The 14,589-nt window shown below is 35.8% G+C and overlaps 1 protein-coding gene across 1 annotated transcript; it reads left to right on the forward strand.

The window, feature by feature from the left end:
• Nucleotides 1–10,467: 10,467 nt before the first annotated feature.
• On the forward strand, nt 10,468–14,275 carry LOC143549136 (uncharacterized). Its single transcript, XM_077040117.1, has 2 exons — nt 10,468–10,755; nt 13,327–14,275. The coding sequence occupies exons 1-2, from the start codon at nt 10,497–10,499 to the stop codon at nt 13,908–13,910; spliced, it is 843 nt and encodes a 280-aa protein (XP_076896232.1). The 5' UTR covers nt 10,468–10,496; the 3' UTR covers nt 13,911–14,275.
• The last annotated feature ends 314 nt before the right edge of the window (nt 14,276–14,589 follow it).

The raw sequence follows: 14,589 nt of genomic DNA on the forward strand, positions 1-14,589 counted from the left end.
ACTACGGATATCCCAATGACATTCCTCAGTCATAGGAGGAGCATCTAGATCGAGCCTTGCATGAAACAGATGAATTGAGAAAGAAGATAGCTGTAGATGGGAAGAAAAAGAAGAAGATAGGAGAGACGCTTCTTCGGAAATGCAACAAGTTAACAAAGGTGGTGAAAAAGTTCATGAAAGATTGAAGATGGGGAAGAACGTGAAGGAGTAGTATGGGTGTTTAATGTAATATGTGTTATGTGTAATAATGATAGGTAAATATGTATATCAAGTAAAAGATATACATATGAAGTTGTAAAAAAATAAATAAATGTATATATCATGTTATGATAAATAAATAAATATGTGTGTTTAAGGAAAGAATTTGTTTAATTTCATATTTAAAGAAAAGATTGAAAATAAAAGATAATGTCTCAATCAAATAATCATGAGGCTTCCCGAAAAGAAGCCGAGAAAAGAAAAGAAAAAGGGAAAGGTCCTGAACAAGAAGAACCAATTCCCGATAAACACATGAATCAAATCCAACGAATAATCAAACAAGCGGTTAGGGATGAATCCGAGGCTAGATCTCAATCTAGGAAATCTAGAAAATCACAATCCGTTGAACCCTCTCAAAAATCTGTTTCCAAACCTCATCCTAGACCTTCTCACGTAGAAGAGAGTGTTCATGAATCGAATGCCGATGGCGGAATCTGGCAAGAATTTAAGGAATTGAATATTGGAGGTTGTTCGTTCAAGGACTTTAAGTAATTTGGGCCAAAGGAATTTCATGGAGATAAGGGAGCTATCACGACTGTTAGGTGGCTCGAGGAAATGGAATCAATTGTTATCATAAGTATGTGTTCAAAGCAAGAGATGATACAATACTCCGCCCAGATGTTCAGAGGCGAAGCATTGGAATGGTGGAACACACTAATATTGAGCAAAGGACGTCAAGTACTGTACAATCTGACGTGGGAAGAATTCAAAGCGATGTTGATGGCGAAATTTTGTCCAATGCACGAAACCGACCAAATCCAAACTAAGTTTCTAAATCATAAGGTCGTAGGGACAAATCTTCGAGAGTACAACACGAAGTTTCATGAGTAATGTCGCCTTGTTCCCCAGCTGGTTAACCCCGAGTCTAGCAAAGTCACACGATATATATGGGGACTGCCGCGGGAAATATGCGATATGGTGAGGTCTCATCTTCCTCAAACAGCCGACTCCGCGATGGAATTAGCTGGATATCGGATGGGCGGCCTTGTCCGCAACAAAGAGGAAGACAAAAAAGTGGCAACAACTAATAATCAAGGGAGGACCGGTGGAAGCACCCACTTCAAAGGCAAGGGTGTAAATCAAAGCCAAACCGGATTTAATTCAAATGCTCCATTTTGTAAGATTTGTAGAAGGCGTCACCGAGGTCAATGTCGACATGTCTCATCAATCGTCTGTGAATCTTGTCAAAGACCTGGCCATGCAACTGCTGATTGCTGGAAGAAGAAAATGACATGTTATAACTGCAAGGAGATGGGGCATCTAATCTTCGAGTGCCCGAAGAACAAACCCGCAACTGGTGGTGCGGGTGGAAGTGGCCGAAACAAAAAGGGAAACGCAAGAGTCTTCGTCCTTGACACGAAAAAGGCCACTGACATGCCAGAAACCATCACCGGTACGTTTCTAGTCAACGGCACCTATACTAGAGTTTTGTTCGATTCAGGTCCCAATTTAAGTTTTATAGATTATAGATTTTGTAGTCTATTAAACGAACCTTTAACAAAGTTAAATAAAACTCTAAGCATCGAGACTGCTAGCGGAGAAATAGTCAAAATCTCCGAAGCCCTTGAAAACGGAAAAATTCCCTTAGCTGGTTATATTCTGCCTATTCAACTTTTACCAATGACTCTTGCTGGTTTTGATATTGTACTTGGTATGGATTGGTTATCCAACAACCATGCTCGTATCATCTGCAATAGCAAAACTGTCGAACTTCAAGCCCCGATAAACGAATAATTCGAATTGAAGGTGACAAAGACGCTGGCCAAGTTAGCATAATTTCCATGATTAGGGCTAACAAATGTTTGAATCAAGGATGCTTAGCATTCATGGCCTACGTCACTGAAGAATCCAAACCAAAGGAGATAAAGGACGTACCTGTAGTCTCCAATTTCTCTGATGTCTTTCCTGATGAACTTTCTGGAATTCCTCCCGATCGTGAAGTAAAGTTTAGGGTCGATCTTATTCCCGGTACTGCTCCGATTTCAAAAGCACCATATCGTCTTGTCCCGACTGAGATGAAGGAACTAACGAAACAACTCGACGAACTTCTCGAGAAAGGCTTCATTCGACCGAGTTCATCACTATGGGGAGCGCCGATACTTTTCGTCAAAAAGAATGATGGATCTATGCGTATGTGTATCGATTATCATGCGTTAAACAAAGTCACAATCAAGAATCGTTATCCACTCCCTCGAATCGATGATCTTTTTGACCAACTTCAAGGTGCTAGTTTCTTTTCCAAAATCGATCTTCATTCTGGTTACCATCAACTCAAGATTCAATATGAAGATATCCCAAAAACCGCGTTCCGAATAAGGTATGACCATTATGAGTTCACCGTTATGCCGTTTACACTTACTAATGCGCCGGCCGCGTTTATGGACATGATGAATCGAATTTGCAAACCTTAGTTGGATAAATTTGTTATCGTATTCATCGACGACATACTTATTTATTCTAAATCTAATGATGATCATGAAGTCCACCTCCAAACTTTACTTGAATTACTTAGAACAGAGAAGTTGTACGCCAAGTTCTCAAAATGCGAATTCTGGTTGCACGAGGTACAATTTCTTGGGCACGTCATTAATGTCAATGGTATTCAAGTAGACCCCGCTAAGATTGACGCAATCTCTAAGTGGGAGATTCCAAAATCGTCAACCTAGATCCGAAGTTTCTTGAGTTTGGCTGGATACTATCGAAGATTCATTGAAAATTTCTCTCGTATAGCTGTTCCCCTAACTTCTCTAACTCGTGAAAACATCAAGTATGAATGGGGAACGAAACAACAAGAGGCATTCGATATACTTAAACAAAAACTCACCCAAGCACCTATACTGCCCTTGCCAGAAGGTACTGAGGATTTTGTTGTATTTAGTGACGCGTCTCATTCCGGCTTGGGATGTGTAATTATGCAACGAAAGAAAGTAATTTCTTATGCCTCTCGTCAACTTAAAGTACACGAAAAGAACTACAGAACTCACGATCTAGAGTTAGGCGCCATAATCTTTGCACTTAAGATATGGAGTCACTATCTCTATGGAGTAAGATTTATCGTGTATATTGATCATAAAAGCTTAAAGCATATCTTCGATCAAAAAGAGCTTAACATGCGACAACGAAGATGGATGGAAACTCTTAACGATTACGACTGCGAAATCGTTTATTATGAAGGCAAAGCCAACGTTGTGGCTGACGCCTTGAGTCGTAAGGAGCATGAAAAGCCAAAAAGAGTCTGAGCGTTAAGACTAGAACTTCAAGTCGATATTTTTGAACAAATCAAATCCGCTCAAATTCAAGCAATCAATGAAAACCAAATTTCCGACGAAAAATGTAACGGCACCATTGATTCGCTAATCAGAGGTGACGATGGTATCCTTAGACTCGGTAATAGGATTTGGGTACCAATCGTTGGAGATATGCGTGAGAAAATCATGAACGAAGCTCATAAGTCCAAATACATGATGCACCCCGGTAGTGATAAAATGTACCAAAATCTTAGACCAAACTACTGGTGGAATGGGATGAAAAAGGGCATCGCTTCGCATGTGGCGAAATTCTTAACTTGTTTGAAGGTCAAGGCTGAACACCAAAAGCCTTCGGGACTACTTCAGCAACCCGAACTTCCCGTATGGAAGTGGGAGTTAATCACTATGGATTTCATCACCAAACTCCCGAAAACGACTCAACAACATAATGCCATATGGGTTATTGTGGATCGATTAACAAAATCCGCACACTATATACCCATCAATGAATCATTCTCAATGGATAGATTAGCTCGTATCTATGTGAACATCGTTTCTTTACATGGAGTACCGTTATATATAATTTCTGATCGAGACAGTCGTTTCACGTCTCACTTCTGGAAAAGCTTCCAACAAGCCTTAGGCACCAAACTAAACCTTAGCACCGCCTATCATCCACAAACAGATGGGCAAAGCTAAAGGACAATTCAAACGTTGGAAGACATGCTCCGAGCTTGTGTGATTGATTTAGATGGAAGTTGGGATGATCACTTACCCCTAATGGAATTCTCGTATAACAATAGTTATCACACAAGTATTCAAGCCGCACCATTCGAGGCGTTATATGGTCGAAAATGTAGGACGCCTGTGTGCTGGTCTGAAACTGGAGATAATCTATGGACCTGAAATTGTTCAAGAAACCACCGACAAGGTTCTTCAAATCCGCGAACGACTTAAGACGGCACGTGACCGCCAAAATATTTATGCCGATATCCGTCGTAAGCCGTTGGATTCAATGTTGGTGACAAAGTTCTTTTGAAAGTCTCGCCATGGAAAGGCGACGTTCGCTTTGGAAAGAAAGGAAAGCTAAGTCCTCGATTCTTTGGACCCTTCGAGGTAGTTGAACGAATTGGTACTGTTGCATACCGATTGCGACTACCCGAGGAAATGCAAGGGATACACGATGTATTCCACGTTTCGAATCTGCGTAAATTATTAACCGACGAATCTCTATCAATGCCCTTAAAAGATGTTGAAATAAATGAAAATATAAAATTTATTGAAAAACCAATTCAAGTAGAAGATTCGAAAACAAAGAAATTGAAAAGACAAACATTGAAAATTGTTAAAGTAAAATGGGACTCACGAAGAGGGCCCGAGTATACATGGGAACTCGAATCTGAAATGAAAAAGAAATACCCCAACTTATTCTCTTGAAGCAATCTCGAGGACAAGATTTATTTCAAGGTGGGGAGAATGTAACATCATGAAAATATCGGGTTCAAGTTATCAAAATTTCCAAAGTCAACGGATCTAAAATGTCAAAATCTAAACCTTAGGGTTTAAATTGAAAATTCTGCTTTCCTGACCCATCGCGATACGCGATGGATCAGAAGAGAGACCCATCGCGTATCGCGATGGGTTGTCTGACAACTAGGCACGTGGCCTGCCACGTCGTACACCGTTCGCCACGTGTCCCACCACGTGGCCATACGTGGCACGTCGTTCGCCACGTGTCGACACGTGGCACACTGTGGCGCCACGTGGCGCCACGTGGCAGACCTATATGGTGACGGTGCAACGCTACGTCGCGATACGCGATGGGCTTCCAGATTTTTTCTATAAATAGCAAGTCCGTGATCTCCATTCCTCACACCAAAATTCAGTACATCCCTCTCTCTCTAACATCTCACTAGAATCCTATTATCATATACTCGATCCACCTCGAAAACCGTGCCCCGATTCCTCGATTTCCGTGCCTATTATCTCGTTGTTCTTGCCATTTTCCACCGACTTATCAACCAAGAAGGCGTTTGTTATATCTCGACATCATGATGGTTAGTCTCGTAAGGCGTGCCGATAAGTGGTGAAGGATTGGTGTTTATCGTTTGGCGTGCCAAGGAAAGATCAACGAAAGGAAGGGTTGATCGAGAAGGAAAAGATGGTGTAGCGGCGTTGGTTCACTGCTCGAGTAATTAGGGTTTCCATAAGCCAACAAAGGTAGGTGTAACGCCGATGAAATTAATAATAAAATATTATAAAAGGCTTAAACCTTAAAGTCGAGGTTATACTCGATACCTCGATAAAAGAAAAGAAAATATAACAAAGAAAGAATAAAAGATACATTATGAACATTTAAAAATATGTATATATGTGTGTAAGTATTTATATTCTTTGTTATAAATCTTATTTAAGGAATAAATAACTATTCTTAAATAATAAATGAAAAGAATACGTTTCTTAGAAAAGAAGAAACGTAGGGTTTTATAAATAAACTAAAGGTTTATAAATTACTTTTAAAACTAAAGGTTTTAAAGTAAAAGAGATTTTGAACTAAAGGTTCATCGAGGTAATGTTTATAAAATAAGACTAAAGGTCTTAAGTCGGATTGTATATCCGACTAACAAATGGTTATACTCGTACTGTAGGTGCGAGATAGCAACGGGAAAGATCCTCGGAGGGTGTTTGAAGCCGATCCAAATCAAAAAGGTGAATACGCCCAAACTTTTACAAAACTTGTTTTCAAACGAGTCAATGTATATGAAAAACTTTACATGAGACTAAGTGTCTCTAAAACATTTATAAACAAGAGTATAAATACTGCCTCAGGCTATCGTGTACGTTTGTTTGGATCCTTACATATGTGGTGGGCACATCACACCTGGTCACAATTACGCTCGCCTGCGGGGAGTATGACCTTTTGTATACGTATAGGCACTCAACCAGCCGAACGCTGCGGTGTTCGCTGGGGGAACCGAGTATAGAGACTTGAGTTTATGAATTGTGTTGTTTTAACTTGATTATTCCTAAGCCACGTTGGGCCGAGACCTACGTAGTCTCGAGGGGTGATCAAGTAAAGAAAATATTTTTAGCGACAGCATATTCATCAGCATTCGTTGCTGACGTATTTTCTTAACTTTTACAGGTGATCAAAGTTAGGGCTTGTGATGACGAAGTACTCAAGATATCCGATGGCTCGGATCTTTTTTGTTAAACTTATATATAATGTTAATGCTGGTTTTGTAAAACTTAAACAAGTAATCTTTCAAACATTATGCGGGAACTCTTAATCCCGTCTTTTGTATATAAATATTTATAACTTAAATCCACATGTTTATTACGTCTTCCGCATTAACCCGCAACTCTGATTTATTTACAAATGTGGTACCAGCTGTTGGTCGCACACCTAGGCCTAAGATGGGGGTGTGACAATCTTCTTCATTTACATGGTTGCAAATTAGCCGTCATATATTCATGTTAAGTATCCCACATTATCTATACACCATGGTGTGTGTTGTATAGGAGACAAAGAACTAAATGTTGGAAGATGATCTTTAGTGGTCACATCGTAACAAAGTTTTTACATTCCTTGTAAGTTTATGTTTTTTTAGAATTTTCTTTTATACAATAACCATAAGGATTTAGTGATACATATTCTTTATATGATGTATTCATCACCCCATCAATGACTTATAATTTATTTCCATAAAAAACCATTACAAAATGTAAAGGACATTAATAATTATAATGATTTAGAATTGACAGAATTCTTGGCCAACAAAGGTTGAGCCATAACTTTATCATAACAAATTGAAATGGTGCAAGACCAAAGTCTATGACTAGAGTTGTGGTTATAATAACGTTTTATTTGAATTTTAATTCATTTTTATGACTCCATAGTGGTCAAATTAAAATTAGTGCGCAGATCTGTAACCTTTTAGAAGAATTGTTGTTTTAGCCAATCTCGAGTCCGAATATGACCAAACTTTCTAAATGAAAGTTGTTTCTAACACATTAATTTAGTTTACTAGAGTTTTTTTATAATTTTTTGGAACTATTTCATATTTTGTAAAAATATATCTGTACTATGACAACAAGCTGTCCAAATTCTGTTTTCATCCTTCTTTTCATCTTTCAAGTACAAGTTATCATATCATCTTACCATTATTATTCTTAGTTAATTATTCATCAAAAACAAACTAAAACTAGTTTTATAACTTTTATTTAGGGCTTACACGTTAGGACATTACATAGTTAACCAAGATCTTAATCTTTCAACCCACCAAATTCAATATGAGTTTACATACCGCTTTTTCCATCTTTTATATTTTGTGGGTAACATTTATACCTCATTCAATTTTACTCATGTTTTATTTCTATATCATTCAAAACACAATTCAATATATGTTTATGTGTTATTATTGCATGATCTATGATTGTACTCTATGTGCTTAAATGTTTATTTTATGTTTGATGGTTGGTATATCATCCTTATCTATTCTCATCTAGTATGATCATAAATATACCAAAGTACATTGATTTTGTATCAATAGGAATGAGTCCACATTTATTTAGTTGTTTACACTTTCCTAAGAATTGTAATGCCCATCATTAATATATGAATTGTGGGTTTTATCTATATATATCTCAACTAAAACTTATGTATTCTTACCAAAATTCGTGTTGATAAACTCCATTTTTATACATGCATGATACAGGTACAAATAATTGATATTGTTCAAGATCGAAGAAATTAGTTTTACCTTAGGATATTATTCAACATACAAAAAACATGATGTATTTGCTTCTTATTATTGAATTTGTATACGTGTTTAATGTTAATGAAATTAAATAATTATTGTCGTTTTAATTAGTGTCTTTTGAGCTACTATCCAATCAATGCGTTACGCCCCGGCATGTTCCGCGGCCTTTTGCCGGGGTGTGACAACTGAAAATAATAAATATGGTGTGCATATGTCGTTATGATTAATATATTAAAAGTTTATAACATAAACTACGCTCCCCTAGCCTAACACGGGATTCGCCCCTGATTTTAACGACGATCGAATGAGTACACCTAAGACGATACAAAGATATAACGCATCAAGTTTGGTCCGTTAAGATGATTAAGCCCATGTCCTTCTTGCATCCGAGCCTATTAGCTCTCATTAACAAACTAATGGAGGCCCTTATGAAAAAAAAAACACACACACATAACCATAAATAAACATATAAGAACAATATAAACATAACTATATATTTATAGTCAAATAGAGACGGCTAGCTAAGCATGTATGTTGGGTGACCTGGCCGGTTGTATAATTAGTATGCAAGCAGTGACGGATCTAGAACAAAATGTCAGTGGGCAACGTTAAAAATTTTCTTTTATCGTATTTCATACAATATAAACTATACAAAAATATAAACACAATAATAAATACATTTAAACCTATTGCTGCATATTTCTCCTCTTCGGTTTTTGAAAGCTTGAAATTTACATACTCTTATTTTACTTTATCAAGTGTTTCTCTTTCGACAACATAAATTAAAGTATTCTTCAAATACTCATTACCAATTCGATTGCTCAAATCTGTCTTGATAAGTTTCATTTTAGAAATACATGATCTTTCAACGGTTGAGGTTGCAACCGGTAGAACCAACGTTAGCTTCAATATTCGATAAACCAAATAAAAGGTGGTGTGTTTTCCAGTTTCCCCAATTACACGAGCAATGTTACACATTCCACCCAATTTTGCAAATTTACTATATTCCTTTAAAGTGTGATGAAAGGTCGTAAGATCACCCGAAATACACCATCTTTCTTCATTACTAAAGTCATTTGGATACATCTTAGTAATGTCACTATCCTAGATATCTTAAACCTAGAAAACGAGTCACGAGGATTTAAACCAGACATATTTTTATCAAACTAATTGAGACCTCACTAAATCTATTTCTAAGTTCTTGAATTTGCATGTCCAAAACCGTATTAAAAACTTCAACCTCAAAATGATGTCGGTTAGTAATGATATTTTTTCGGTTTCTTTGATTACCATAACTTTCCGTCATATCTAACATCTTAATATTGTTTTTTTCACAAAAAGATGTCACCATATCCAACATCTTTTCAAACAAATTATATTTATTAAACCATTTTACATTAAAACATTTCCGGCCACTAGAATAGTCTGTCCATTTAAAGTCATGACCTCGTGGTTGAAAAACATTTTTAGCAAGATACGCTTTTTTTATGCCATCTATTTTATTAGGATGATAACGAGTAATGGGTGGTCTATCAGAAGATTCCGAAGGAAGATCGCAAATCGATCATTCAACCATGCGTGGAATTTCATGGGATTCAAAACCGAGGTGCCGGCTAAGCAGCTAGCTTATTTAGCCGGTATCTTCAAAATACTCATCTCTGATTGACTGGGAGGGTGATGTTTATAGAACTTGCACGGTAAAATAACATGTCTATTTTAATAAAGTTTAGTTGATGGAATTTTTGTTATTTTCAAAAAAAAAAATACATGCATATAATAATACTATAAACTGTATTCAGTAAAACAGATAGATACAAAGCTTTAAATATTATACAAAAGTGTATTTGATATTAAATAATTTAGTTTAACCTTTTTAGCTAAGCAAAATGTGTTATTTTGCATATATGGTATATTATAAGTTATTTTATTTTTAGGAAGGTGACAGGAAAGTGGTAATTTAGGACCTGGCTAAGCTGTAGCTAGGTATTATCACCATTACAGCCTCAAGGCTATTGATGTGAGCCTTCTGTGTATATATATGCACCTCACTGAAAACGACTCGATCAGATCTCATCTGATTTTCACTAAATTCTCCGGTTAGTTGATTAGAATATCTTCAAACTATATTATATCCTGCATACAGGTATTCAAACCTCAAATCAATTTCTAGGCTACTTCTAATTCAAGTTAAATATCAAACATTCAAATCAACAAGACAACAAGAGACATGGATAATGATCAACGATTTGGCTGGGAGCAGAAGCAAGTAGCACCGATTCAACATGAAGCTAGTGATAATTATGGATCAAGTCAAAGTAGTGATCAGTATTTACACTCTAATTATAATTATCTTCAACATCAGATCTCCGGAACTACTCCGACGGATTACGGCGGTTTCATCCACCAATATTCAAGCATGCCTCCACCGTCCACGATGGTAGTACCACAATTACAAAATCAACAACCACCAGATCACCATCAACAAGGTATGCGTGTCTTTCTTAAACCCTAGTTTCATGTGCAATTTTTATTTGTCAAGACGAGTACCCTAATTCACGAGTGACAGCCAACAAATGTTTATAACATCTTACTACTTTTGATTTTCTTGTGTACATCTGAGGCTGTGTAGCTACTTAGTCGTGTTTAACACAGCCATAAATATTTTTGTTATGACCCAAGATTTATTAATGCTATTTTTAAACGATTTAGTTTCTTATTGTCATTCAAGAAATTAAACTTTCAAAGAAGATAGTTTAGAAAATTAGCATTCATCAAGTTTTGGAAATTTAAAGTTGTTCACCGGTGACACTAATTAATGTTATACATATTATATACAATTGTAGGTTTTCAGATTAAGAATAAAATGGTAATCTTGTTTGATAAGTTTTGTGCCGAACATATTAGTTTCATGTGAACACATGTATACTTATCCAATTGCATTTATGCTGGAAGCTGCTTGTACCTAGGTTCAATGCACTGCTTACCTAATATGTGTTATACTTTCCGTGTAGAACTCTCTCTCTTGTTCTCTCTCTCCTCTTTCTCTCTCACATATGGTTGCATGTTTATCACAAGACCCTTGCATCACAATAATATTTTGTTGCAATCACTTTCAATAAGATTTATCAATTATCAATGTTCAAGAAGAATGATTCACATGGCAAAATCTTATTTGTGATCTTTTTTGTTTGTTGCTTTGCAATCTTACTTTATCAAAATGAAAACAAAAATGATTCACCTAACTAGATCCAAATGATTGTAAATCAAAGCAAGATTTGCCAAAATTTGCTCTTTCTTTTTCATCAAAAACTATTGTATGTTACCATTATATATGTTTCTTTATAAATATTTTAGTTATATGAATATGTATGTACATGCATAATATGTAGGCAACTATCTAAATTAAGCTGTAAGCATGAGGTGGGGTTGGTACCACATGGGGTTCTAGAATGACAACATTTGGGTTTGAATGAGGACCAACATACATCTCACCTACACAATATTCTTATATTTGGAACACATTAATTACCTTATTTAGTCATATTCTATCTATGGACAACCTCACATCTCAATCTCTTCCTCTTGCCTTTTTTATTTTGGTTATTTATCCTCTTATAAATATAATACACACACATATATACATATACATATATGTATATGTGTGTATATACATATATGTATATGTATATATGTCGAGCATGCGCATTTAAATATACATTTTTTCTTGTTCAATAAAAATTATTAACATTTAACACAATCCACACTACATCTAGATAATAGGTAAGCGAGCAACAAGCTGTGCCGCTATCCCCTTTTGGATCAATAAGAAAATAAACACGTTCACGTTCATTTATATTAATTCATTTATATTCTAAACGAACATAAACTAATTAATGTAAATGAACGCAAGTGATCGAATGAAGAAAATGAACGTGTTATTCATTCTTTAATGTGTTAGTCAATCGATGGTTCTAAAAATTGGTCAGGTGATTAGTTGATGAATATTGATCTGCCAATTAATTAGTATCGTAGTGAATAATATATATATATATATATATATATATATATATATCATTACAGAACTCTTATATTATTTAAGAACTTTAAAAAATTCTTAATATATAATTTTTTTTTCTTGAAATTCATAATACCTACAAATCAACAATTACAAATTAAAAACTACAAAACTAACAATAACTAACAAATTAACAAACAACCATCTAGCAATAACGAGTGTTTCCACACTAGGAAAATATCTGAATATTTCAAAGATAAGCATGTAGATTGTAGACAGTTACTTCATCTCTCAACCTAAACTCAAAACCAGACAATAGAGAAATCAAACTCACCTTCCTCCATTTATATCCTTGAAAAGGATATATATATATATATATATTGATCCTTTTATATATAACACAAATCGAACTACATCTGGATAATGGGTAAGCGAGCAACAAGCTGCGCCGCTATCCCCTTTTGAATCGTAAATCCAATTCTACTAAATATAAATCCTTGGTTCCTCGGGCTCTGCGAGTCACTGTGGACCACCTTCTGCACCCGCTCCAAGAAGCGAACCGCCTCAGGAGCTAGGGATCCAAAAGTGTCGAAGGCAAATGGAATGAACACGTGCTGATTCTCCAAACACGATGTCTCATGCTTAGCAACCTTCCTAGACTCCGCTCTCAAAACCGCCTGTCCCGGTACGAAGCCACTGTCTCTCAGCCCCACCAACGGAGACAGATTTAAATACAAGATAAATGAACAAACATAAGTGAAGTAAATGGACTAATACAAAACATGTGTTTATGTTTGTTCAATTAATTAAATTGAAGAAAACTTTTGTTCATATCCATTCGCTTATTAGATATAAAAACACATAAACGAATTTCTCGTTGAACGATTCGTTTTAATTTTGAAGATTTCATGTTTAAAACAATATTTAACTAAGATACTTTGATACTTAACTAAGAAACCTTCACAAATCGTTTTTATAATTATCTATTGTATCATAACAAATTAATATCATATGTTTAATTTGTTGTTTTCATGTTTTAAAGAATCAACTGTGAAAAGACATTATAGAGGAGTAAGGCAAAGACCATGGGGAAAATGGGCCGCAGAGATACGCGATCCCAGAAAAGGCGCTCGTGTTTGGTTGGGCACGTTTGAAACTGCCGAGGGTGCAGCCCTTGCATATGATCAAGCTGCACTTAAGTTCAAAGGCTCAAAGGCCAAACTAAATTTCCCAGAACGTGTTCAAGGCCAAAGTTATATAACCACCGCCACTACCACCACCACCACCTCTACTGCCACACAACCACCAGCTGCCGCCTCATCACAGCAAACAATAGCCACCATTTATCCAGATCTTCTTCAGTACGCGCAACTTCTTTCCAGCGATGAAGCTCAAATGCCTTACTTCACTGCAGCTCTATACCCTCAGAATACCAACACTGCTGCCGGTAGCACTCAACAACAACAATATTATTCTCCAACGGTCGGATCAACGTCGTCATCATCATCAATGTCTTATCAGCCAAACTACGTCAACGATCCGGTTTCATCATCGTATTTAGGGTCCCAACAACACATAAATTGGGAGGAGTGGAATGATGCTTTTGATCCCAATAAGAATTCATGAGTTTGCTAATTAATTAATCAAATGCAAAGGTTATATTATATATGGATTCATGAATCATATGAATATGTGTTTTTGGCTGGTCAAATTAAAGAAATCTGGCATGAATTAACTTAGAACGCCAATCTTTATTAATATGGCCATGCAAATATATTTAATTTCATTATTTTGTTCTTAATTCAATTCCCCAATTATTAGTCACTGTACTTAAAAAAAAGTATTCCACTAGTAAAATTTAGATGCATTTAGGTTTGGTTGAGCATATTTACAACTTAAATTATTATCAAGATAAAAGATTTCTTTTTAAGTAACTTAAATGTAGTGTTAACGATTATCAAAATTTAGTGACAAAATATATTGTACTACTTGACATAATCCCTTCAAATTAATATATATTCCATCTATTTTTGAACTGCTGACTTTTAGTCACCGACTAACAAGAAACTAGATAGAAAAACTGAAAAAATTACATAACCAAAATCGGTTCTTGAAGCCAAACAATCCAGGCTTAATCTTACGATTCCTATTAACAAACCACGTAATATACAAATAGTCAAATAATTAACAATTTGTCAGAAATGCTTTCTCTTGACTAGCTAGAAAGATGTTTACATTTCGAAACCTTCAGAGACTCCACTAAGTTGTCATAATAATAGCATTTAAAGCCTCTTTCTTAATTCGT

This window comes from Bidens hawaiensis, unplaced genomic scaffold, assembly GCF_021521415.1.
Source record: "Bidens hawaiensis isolate Kalapana, Puna unplaced genomic scaffold, B.hawaiensis_p1.1 tig00015444_1, whole genome shotgun sequence".
NCBI classification, from domain to species: Eukaryota; Viridiplantae; Streptophyta; class Magnoliopsida; order Asterales; family Asteraceae; genus Bidens; species Bidens hawaiensis.